This window comes from Cyprinodon tularosa, unplaced genomic scaffold, assembly GCF_016077235.1.
Source record: "Cyprinodon tularosa strain WSP-4 unplaced genomic scaffold, ASM1607723v1 ctg57, whole genome shotgun sequence".
Lineage (NCBI taxonomy): Eukaryota > Metazoa > Chordata > Actinopteri > Cyprinodontiformes > Cyprinodontidae > Cyprinodon > Cyprinodon tularosa.
In genome coordinates, this window is record NW_024039307.1 from 681,002 (window position 1) to 692,265 (window position 11,264).

The following is an 11,264-nucleotide window of genomic DNA, read 5'->3' on the forward strand; positions in this document are numbered from 1 at the left end:
CTCTGCTACTGAAATACAAACACTTTCATTCCCAAGGTTAACTTCAACTCACAGCGGCTTTATTCAAAAATCAATAACATTGCAAACCAGGACTGAATGATCATATAACAGACAGAGTCTTTAAAGCAACATTTTTGGTATTTGATATCTTGTTAAAAAAGAAAAAAATGTTGTGGAACAAACATCTACATGGACACAAAGACAAAGCCTTGCCATAGTCGGCCCTCTCTGTCAGCAGACCCTAACCTATACAGTTTGACCTATTAACCGTATGAAACGCTTCCTGTCAGAATGCTAAGCTCACAATAGGTCTTGTTAATCCTGAGAACCAACGAGCCGCCAGCTGCTGCTAGAGAGTCTCTGCAAAAAGGATTTAAAAATAATAAACAGCAACTCTAGCTCTGATAACTTGTGGCAGAAAATCTACAAGTAGTCCCTAAGAGACAATCAAGCATGCTTTTATCTTGCTAAAGGTTTTCCAACAGATCCATTAGCTGCAGAAGCTCCAGTACCCGTCCTGATTAATATCATATAAGTCTGGCCACAGGCTGCTGTTTGCTAAGGAGAAATAACAAAGCTGTCTGCATTGTAGCTGTGGCCTGTGATTATCAGATGAGGGTTTAGGAGACCAGAGGACCTCAAAGGCCTTGTTGTGTAATAATGATGCTGCAGTCACGTGTTGCGGCTGCTCTGCGGAGTGGAGCCCTGATTCATTAATTCAGGCTGAGCATCAGAACAGTAGTCAAATCATTTTTGTTTTCACAGCACACATACAGCTCTAATCAAAACTCATAAGGATTTGTATGGAGAAATATGTTCTATTTATCTGTTCTATGAACTATAATGAAATATCAGAGTGATCAAACACATGAACATCATATCTGCATCTCAGCATCCCTCCATCGCATTGGGATGGTACGATCATGTGACCTGTAGTGTTGAGTCTCAACAGGTTTTATTCTGGTTTTGTCCAATCAAAGCCTCATCTGCCTTCTTATAAGATCAGACCTGCTAAACAGAAGCATCCCCACAAGCTAATGCTGCCACCACTATGTTTCATTGGCAAGATAGCCTATTCAGGATGAATACATCTGTTATTACACGAAAAACTCAAAATCACAAACATGGAAGGGAGGTGAATAATTTTAAAAGGCCCTGCATACATCCCCCTATCTATAATAAGCCCTAAAGTGTGTAGTACAAAATGCTTAATAGCTTTGTTTCCCTGGAATAAATAATTGCCTGAGTTATCAAGAAAATAATAACCTTTGTTAGAAACTTCATAGTAAAGGCAGCGTTAATGGCAGCGTGCTCTCTAGATTAGACTGGCAGTCTCATGGTTTGAGGCTAAATAAAGCACCTCTGTTGCCTGGTTGTTCATACTTGTCTTATTAGCTGGAGCAGCACGCTCAAGAGGGAGGGTTTATCTAGGCTCAGACAAAACACCAGACGTTAAAGCCTTTCCAGTGAAGGTCAGGGACATTTTGACTGCAAGAAAATACCAATAACTCCTAAATATTTAGGAACACTGTTAAACAGGAGGAAAGCTTTAATTAACAGGTTTATTTTAATGAAAAACAAAAAGATAACTTTTAGCAGCTTCTAAAACAGCTCTAGGCCTTATTTAAGAGGTAAATGAATGTGGTGCATGCAAAATCCCAGTTACCTAAAAACTTGAATTTTGCAGAGAAGTGGACCAGGAATAATCAATGAACAATCTGCTCTCGGACTGAAACAGTTAGCACGCTCCTCTGTTTGTCTTGCCTTGCATGTTACTGAACTCACTGATGCAGGAGGCTTCCATCACAGATCTGGGACTGTTCTCAGAGGCCCAGAAAACCTTAAAGGGAAGGCTGGGGCCTTAGGGGCCCTGACTCCCAAAACACACAACTCAGACAGGAAAGCGTCTCAGTTCCCCTGCCAGGCAACAGCATTAAGTCTGTCCGCTGTGCAGTCACAGCCGCCCAGCGGGGCGAACACGCCCTGGATGACCACAAAAGAGGGGGGGCTATGCAACCTTAAACACAACTCAATCAGCTCTCTGTGTGAGCTGCATTAAGGCAGAGCAAGACCATGCAGCTCCAAACGGAGCGAGGCTGGCCTGCAGCAGGTAAATGGCTCTCTGGTTACCTGTTTACCATGCAACCTGAATCTTAATGTGAAAACGCCCCAGAGTGAATAGCTCTGCTGTGGCTCTTTTCTTTCCCCTGGAAACAACAGGACTCATGGGAGGAAGCGTCTCAGCCAGAAAAGCTGCACTTAGAATATTGATACTGTTTACTCACAGAAAAAACAAACACATTTATATTAAAAGAAAAAACATTAATGTTCACAGTTAGATCATTTATGTAATAAAATAAAATAACTATTGATGTGTAACCAGGCAATTAAACAAATGCATACTCCTTTTCTTGGTGACTGACAACTTCCTGGTCATCTGGCCAACTTAATATTCAAACTCAATGACCCTTTCTTTACAGTTCACTGCCCCCATTCAGCTCACAAAGGCCCCAACGAGCGGAAAGTCACTGCCGACCCCAATCGGAGCCCAGCAGTCTCAGACCCTCAGTAGGCAAATTAGCAAATCAAAATGCCTCTGCATCTTAGCACTTGGGGATTATCTAATACGCACATTCTTGTGGGGCTTGAGTTGTGATCTCTCCTAACAGTGACTGCACTGTTATGTGGACACACAATGAGATCCCGGTCCTGAAAAAACTTTCACTGTGAGAAAACTGAAGAAAAACACATAGGACCTGACATGTGGATGATAGATGCTATGTTTGGTAGATATACTGGTACTCAGTGTCAATGAAAGAGAAGAAAAACAATGGTGGTTCTCGTCAGTTCAAACATTTATAACCTACTTTGAGAGAGATTTTTGAACAAAAACTGGTTTAAACAGAGTGCTAGTAAAACCATCTAACAAACCTTCCATTAAATAGATAAAGCTCAATAGGCATTCATTTTAGGGATGGTTTCTATTGTTCTCCAAATAACCTACATTAGAGATTTTTAATTTTTTTTTGCCATCACTGACTTTAAAAATCCAGCACAGAAAAAGGAATAATTCCAGGATTTCAACATAATTTTCCTTTGTGAGTCGTTTCTTCCTCGATTTCTTTCTCCTCCAAAGACTTACAAGTCATGTTTGAGTTTCGCAAATAGTCTTTATTCTTGCATAATTGTTTAACAAAGGGTGTTGATGCAACTGTGTGGCTGTCCCAGTCAAACATGAGCTGTGAGCAGGTACTTGTGAGAAATAAAAGTGAGCAAAATACCACGATTTCAGTGCATATGCACAATATGATCAAATTGCTTTTAGCTGAAATTAGCAATTATTCCCAAATCAGCCCAAGTTTAAGCATTTAATCATTATCTAACATGACCCTTGTAGAGGGAAACTAAGTATGTAAACTGATACAGAATAACAGCTCATAACATTGTCACTGGAGAGGCATTAGAGGGGCCAACAAAGCAGCCATTGTCAGCCATGTGTATTCACATAGTTTCTAATTGTTTCAACACAGAACGATGACTTACAGATCAGCGATAGCTTCAGGGCTTAAAGTGGGCTTAACTGATGGCTTTTTGCAACACTCAGGAAATCTGAGCCCCCTCCACTTCTAAAGAGATTGTTCAGGTCTCTGTTTTTGTTTTTTTACGGTTGTTTACAAAAGAAAAACGCAATATGCCTCTACAAGGGTTTGTAATAAGCTTCAACCATGTGAGGGGAGGCCATATGTTAACGCCTCACAAAGCAGGGCATCCAATTTGTTTGACTAGAATGAACTTAATTCAGTGATGAATGAGCCACGAAAACTTCCCAGCAGTCAGTGCTCCCTTTGTCGGATTGTTTGCACAGAAGAAGCAAAAGCATTGCAGCAGACGCAGCAGCTGCTCGTGGATACGGCAAAATAAAAAAAAACATGGTTGACATCTGGAAAAGAAACGAGAAACGGTTTAATGGCCAGAAAGTTCTCTCTGGTAGTGCAGTGTACAGCAGTTTGAAGAGCCCAGCATGAGACAAACTCATTTTCACTCTGGCATTTTCTTAATGGCGGAGAAATGATTCATACGTACTAAATAGGGACTTTGATGTTAATCATCTGAACCGAGCCTTCAGCTCTCTCTTTTTCATATAGAACTGTCCTCTAATCATTTCTAAACCCGCTTTCAGGACCAAGAAACCACAGGAGGGAGCAAACCTTTGCGAGTAGTTGGCTCCTTTATCTCTCTGCCAGATGGCTGGTAATAAAAAGACGGACAACAAGTTGTGAGGCGGTGCACAAAATAGCCAGGTAACCTTTGGTAAATAAAAGATAAGCCCTCCACAGAGAGTTGATTTTGCAGGTTTTCTTCCCTGATAGGAGCAGGGAAGGCAGCAGGTGCACTTTGCACATGCATACTGGGACTCTGCTGCATTTCCCACAGCACTAAGTATTACTGGTCTTCTAGGCCTTTTGATTGATGACAAAAGGGAATGAAGTTACTGCTGAGCATTCTCAGCTGCTTCACATAGAAACGGAAGGGAAAAAAAAGAAAAAGAAAGAACAGGCAAGAATAAAAGCACTTTATTGGAGGTTAATGCGTACCTGTATGCCAGTCTGGTTTGGTGTTTACTTCACGAGGAGTGTAAGCTAGTACTCTGTATATGCACTGCTAGTAAACCTGTAGATTTGATTCATCTATGGATGTTTTCACCTTTCTTTAAGATGACTTGTGAAAGTTAGGAGCAAGCTACTAAGTGGAACTGGTGTTAAAAGCCAACGATAAGTTTATGAAATATGATAACAAGATTTCCTCTAAGTTTAGACAGGACGTGATTTAACTGGAAGGTGTTAAAATAGGTCATGTTGCAAAACAGCAATTCATATACAAACACTGAGGAAGCAGGCAGTTAGGCATTAGATTAGTAGAAAGAGGTTAATAACCAAATAATGAAAGGACTATTACAGCTATAAAGTACTAAAAATGAATTACTATGAGGGGATTTGTTTTTAAGAGTAAAACGAAATCAAAGAGCTAAAAGAGATTTTAGTTTCTAAGGCTTTTTTGTTTCAGTTATAGTATATCTGGAAACACAAGTTTCCTTATTTTGCATGATTTTATATTTTAAAGGTTTCACAAAAATGTATGCCAATAAGAGTTTTTACATCTGTATTTTTTCTTTTAAACAAATCATGAAAAGATTTTGTCTTTTAACTAGATTCCCAGTTCGAGGCCCCCACTCTGTCCTTCTCATTGCATCATCATCAACCCCAGTTGGTGGTTAGAGTCGGCCCCAGGGCAGCTGTGGCTAATGTAGCTTACAACCATCAGCTTAGGGTAGACGATTACCTGAAGGTATTTCAACAAGTCTAGGCTATTTAGCATTTATTGCTATAAAGAAAAGAGCCCTAGGTCAATAACATTAGGTAAAGATTAAAAGGCTGATGTCAAATATGCAAAGAATTTATTTTTTTTAATTAAGAAACAAGTTTTGATTTATCTTTTCCTTTTTCATAAGCTTGGAACTAAAAGTGATCAAAGCTGAAAAAAAATAAGTCAAAAGAAATACAGGATTCATTATGCATGAATGCTGAGCATATTTCATGAGATTCTGAATTCTACCTTTTGGATTTTTTAAAGAGGAGTAAAATCTAGAAAATTAATGAAAAATAAGGCGCAACTTTCTCCTTTATTGTTGCTTACCATAACTAAAGTGAGTGTATACATTTCCAGACTTGTCTGTAAAGCCAAAGGCACTTTGAAACACAGACTCTGGTGTATATGTACCACTTTTAGAAATTAACATCAACTTTAAGGCTTCACAACTCATTTTTTACATTTTATGTATAAACAACTGCTCATTAAAAACAATCCACACCACTCCCCAAATTATGTATTTTGGTAAATCTGCAACACAGATTAGCTTAAATACACACCCAACTTCTACAGCTGCACACCCAGTTTTCCCCTTTCCGACTGACACATTATTCTGGCCTAACAATGAAAGTCTGGCTAGTAGCTGCCCAGGCTTGCCAATATGTCCAGTGACACATACACCTGCCTCTAACACACCCTGAATCAGGAAGTTTAATATGGAGATCCGGTGGATTGAGTCAAAGGATAAAACAGTCTATAAATTCATGCTGTAGAGGTGAAGAGGGTTTATCTCTGAAAAGGGAGGAGCAGGGAGGGGAGGGGAGGGAGGAGGACCTCCCTGCAGCAAATAAAGACATGCTGCAAAAGAAGGGAGAAGCAGCACTTTGACTTTGCACACAGATTCTGTTTATAGGTGAGAGCAGATCTTCCTGCTGAAGCTTCGCACCAAATAAATATTTCAATCCAGAGAAAACAAAACAAGGACATGAGATCTGCAGTGCGCAGCCGATCAAACCCCCCTCACGATGGGACCACAACCCAACCAATCGGCTTCATGTTGCAAAACATAAACATTTTATAACAGAAGAATAGGTTGCAAATAGAATAATAACCATTTATGTTTTTTAATAAGCTGATTTAATTGAGCTGCAGTTACTAAATATCATTTATCAGCTGCAGAGGGTTTTATTCTTCAATGAGAGGAGAATTGCGCGACTATATAAAATAGATGCAGATGACAGAAGGATAAAGCTTCTACTTTTTATTATATCTGATAAAATTAAAGATTGGATGTTATAAACTGATTATAAGCGCTATTATTTTGGGTTTACTATCGAGGGATGCACTTGCCATCGGGGCCACATCCATCCGCTGCGGTTGGTCCCTGAACCCACCATCCCTGAACAGGTTAGCGGACGGGCATCCGTCACCTCCTCCCGTTCACCTTCATGCCTCCCGAACACATCCAGGAGGGTCCGGGGAGCCCCCGGCCTCAGGTCCAAAGCGTGTCAGACGCTCACACAAACACAGAGACGCAACGAGATCACATAAATCCCAGCTTAGTTACCTTTAGCTGCCTCCACCGCAAATAATAGTCCGAGGAGCAGTCCGACTGCGGATGCAAATGGTTTATTCCCTCGGAACCGCATCCTGACTTTGAGTTCAGCCGCGGGGAAGTCAAACACAGCCTTCTTCGGTCCTCGTCAGTCAGGTGGAGCGTTTCTACGGAACAATAAAAAATAAAATCCAGGAGATGTGCTTCGGTTACTAAGGCAGCTCTAAAATGGCCGTCGTCGCTCGCGCCGCTCTGCTCTCTCCTCAATCACTGCTTCTATCGCAGTTTTCTGCCGACTGCCTTCACGGACTGTCGGAAATCGGAAACACTAATTAGCACAGTTTACGTTCTTATCACCGAGTTACCAAGGTTTTTTTTTGAAAGTGAAACACCGCAATTTTAAACATGTTGATATGTCATTTTTTTTTGTAAAGATTATAAATGAGAAATACATTCTAAAATTATATTCCTTGAAGCATAGGTTATATGTATTTGCTAAAAAAAAAAATCAGCAAATGCTTTTTTTTTTACCTACGCCTGAAAGGCTGAATCACGGCAACGTTTGGATATCACTTAATAGAAATAAAGGGAATAATATATTTTCTTCAGAAACAGGAAATAGTACATGCACCACTATCTGTCGTTAAATTAAAAAAACACTCATCTTCCTATTATTTAACTTGGAAACAAAAATGGAATTATGTACTAATCTCAGCCATAATAAATATTTGCTCACTAAAATGTTTTTTTTTTCTTCTTTTTATCATTTTCTAGTGCTGCACCTTGCAAAACAATGTTTATACCCGCTATTTATGAAGAACTGTTATAATTTGGTTATCTGAGATCATTGTTATAGTTTTTTGTTGGCTTATTTGGAGTGTCACTAGTCTTTTTAAGTTTGCATCATAGTGGATTTAAGTACAGACTTAAGGTAGGCCACCTTAAAGAAATACCTTTTAGGGAAAGCCTTAGGAAATGTAATTTTGTTTTAATTTTATTATTTTGTGGCACATGAGTCCTTTACTTCAAAGTAAAAGACAGGATGAGAAAGCATGTACTGAAGTTCTCCAGGTCAGGATTCAAACCTTGGGCAGCTGTGTCTAGGACTAAGGACCAAATATAAAGGTCTCATTCCCTACCACTGCCACACTCTCATCCTTAGGGAATTTCTAGAACAGATTTCATGGTTCCTCTGCCAGTTATCCAGGCCCCAAAGCTTTTCAAGACTGTCACACTACCATTGCCATGTCTTGTAATATTTTAACAAGGGCTGCATGGTGGTGCACTTTATTGCAGTGTTGCCTTGCAGCAAGAAGGTCGTGGGTTCTAGGGTCTTTCTGCACCCTGTTTGCATATTCTCCCTGTGCATGTGCAGGTTGTCTGCAGATATACTGTGGTTTCCTTCCACATAACTGAACAGCAACTGTTAATTATCTTGGTGGATGTTTGTCCTGAAATGAATGGCTGACCTGTCCAGGTTATAAAGTGCCCTAGAATGCTGGGATGGATGGATGGATGGTTTTAAACCACTCGTATATCTTTGGTATTTTTAAAATCTTGTGGAAAGGAGTGACATCTCAAATTAAAGGAAAAGGTTGAGTCTCTTTCCCCAAAGAATGGGAGTTGTCAATATTGTCTATTTTTCCGATATATGCTATTAAGCTGACATCACTTATTAAAATGTAAATATGAGCAAGAGTTTCACATAGCTGTGAGAAGTCATGTTTTTTTAAATAAACTATTTGGCTTAATAAATAAATACTGCATCTGGTAATATTGCAAAACAGTCTTCTAATTTTTACTTAACAAACCGTGTTAGCATAGGAAATGTAAAATGAAACGTAATACAATCAGAAGAAATATCTAGAACAAGAATTCACTGAGAATTTTATCTGACAATAAAATAGGGAAAATGAAACACTCAGTGGATGTGATAAACAGCAAGGGAAAGACAACAGAAAGTCAAACATTTTCATGTTGAAGTGAGACATATGCTTAAAAATTTGAAATACAAATAGGTTTGAAATTGTGTGCATGGTTTATGGGACCATGGTTTCTATTGGATGTCAAATATGAATGAGATGTAATAATTAATCTATATGATTCACAATTAGTCCCTAAAATTAGTGTTCAGCTCTGCTGGGTTCTGTTCACTTTTCTTTTAAAGGAATAGTACACCCAAAACATGATTAGCCTTCATTTTCTACTCACCCCCATGCTGAACAACACTCTGGAGTACTTTTTTGATATCTCAAATGCATCTGGAGATCTGGGAGGCTTCTTGCTGTCTGCTGACATTCAAATAATGGAGGTCTATGGTGACCGAGACAGAAAGGTCCATAAAAGTCCACAAAAAACGTGTCAATATTCCTCCATACTGCTCGTCCAATGTATCCCAAGTGTCCTGAGTGGGTAGCATCCAGAATTTACTCAAAACGAAGTCATTTAGAATGTTTTTAGAGCATAACAAGTAGTGTATAGGGTTTCCTGAAAGCGCGCACATGCGCGTTCACGACGCTACGGAAGCCGGCAGACCAAACCAGATGAAAATGCGCATTCAGCGTCTGCTCTGCCAATAATGCAAGCGTAGAAGAAGAAATGTGCTGTTTACCTGTGCAAAGAAAGAAACAACGAAAGAAAAATGTCTGAGGACTTCAGTGTTGAGGAAGAGCATGAGTTCTTTGCCGAGCTGAATGCGCTGGTTTGGTCTGCCGGCTTCCGTAGCATCGTGATCGCGCATGTGCGCGCTTTCAGGAAATCCTATACACTACTGTTTATGCTCTAAAAACATTCTAAATGACTTCGTTTCGAGTAAATTCTGGATGCTACCCACTCAGGACACTTGGAATACATTGGACGAGCAGTATGGAGGAATATTGACACGTTTTTTGTGGACTTTTATGGACCTGTCTGCCTCGGGCGCTGGGCACCTCCATTATTTGAATGTCAGCAGACAGCAAGAAGCCTCCCAGATCTCCAGATGCATTTGAGATATCAAAAAAGTACTCCAGAGTGTTGTTCAGCATGGGGGTGAGTAGAAAATGAAGGCTAATCATGTTTTGGGTGTACTATTCCTTTAATCTTCGAAACAAATCTACAGAAATGAGTCCCTATATCTGATCAAATAGTTTATTGGTAATTACCAACCTTTAAAAGTAATTTCATCTAATTATTTGATATCAACTGAAAATCTGAGGAGTTGGTCATGCATTTTTACTCCAAACTATTTAAATACAACACCTGAATGCATTAGTTTTTTACCAGAAAAAAAAATTAAACAGTCACTCTTGCAAACTATTTTTAATAGTCAAAATGAAGGAATGCTCCCAAGCATGCTTTACCTCTTTTTCGCCTTAGTGACTGAGAAAGCTGCCAGCTGTCATTTTACTGCCTAAGTGATAGAGTGTTCAACAATTTACCGTAACATGCAGTTAAACCTTTAGAGCACAGCTGCTGTGAGTAAGTCTCCCCTTGTTTGTGTGGATTAGAGAAGTCTTCTCGTCTTTTATTTATCACATAGAGACTGGTTATTTATACATAAACTCAAGCACTATATTGAACTATAGGATTTAAAATAAACAAACCTTTAATCAGAATGCATGACTTCAGAGCAACACTCATTAGAAGCTGTTGGTGTATAAACAGATAACTTCCTGGGTTTTGTAAACAAAGCAATAAGAGGTGTTATACTTTCTGTTACAAGTTTTAGAATATTCAGGTTTTCAGACTGAATCTATATCAATGACTCTCATCCAGTTTTTTGTAAACATATCAGAAAAATATGTAAAAGTTAGTGTAGAAATCTTTGTATTTCGGCCAAACTCTGGGGGTTTATATATATGTGCAAATTTGTCCATTTACCGTGGCTAAACGAACTGTTCAGTCAACTTATACGTAGATGTGTGTTTCATAGAAGATTGTTTTAATGTTTTTCTTCTTTTCCACCTTTTGATTATAGAGTGGATTTATCTCTACAGATATTCCCAGAAAAAAATACCTATATTCGTTATAAAGTGGTGGCCCAAATTACAAGCTTAAACCTTGAGCCTGAATGCATCACAAGTCTGATGGGTGGTCAGTGACGTCAGTGCTGTTATTGTGGGAATCTGCAGCCACTTTAGCACAGACGGCTAAACTGGGACCAAGGGTTGGGGCCAAACACCTCCTCCAACACATGAATGCTGTGATCATCGTACTGCAAAGTGCCTGGGTGGATTAAACAGCATTCCACAGTGGACACTCAGGCTCAGGCCCCGACTGCATTTTAAATCAGATTAAGCAGTGCTTTCTGATATTTGGATTGTGACTGGGAGATTTAGCATACAATCAAATAAAAAATAAC

The 11,264-nt window shown here is 39.3% G+C and overlaps 1 protein-coding gene across 2 annotated transcripts in view; it reads right to left on the reverse strand.

Annotated features, from left to right (window-relative positions):
• clstn1 (calsyntenin 1) overlaps positions 1-7,193 on the reverse strand; it is a 38,593-nt gene extending 31,400 nt beyond the window's left edge. For both annotated transcript variants that reach the window (XM_038305985.1, XM_038305984.1), the window contains exon 1: positions 6,935-7,193. In XM_038305985.1, the coding sequence (XP_038161913.1) occupies positions 6,935-7,016 (82 nt within the window). In that variant the 5' untranslated portion in view covers positions 7,017-7,193. The remainder of the gene's footprint in view (positions 1-6,934) is intronic.
• Positions 7,194-11,264: the final 4,071 nt, after the last annotated feature.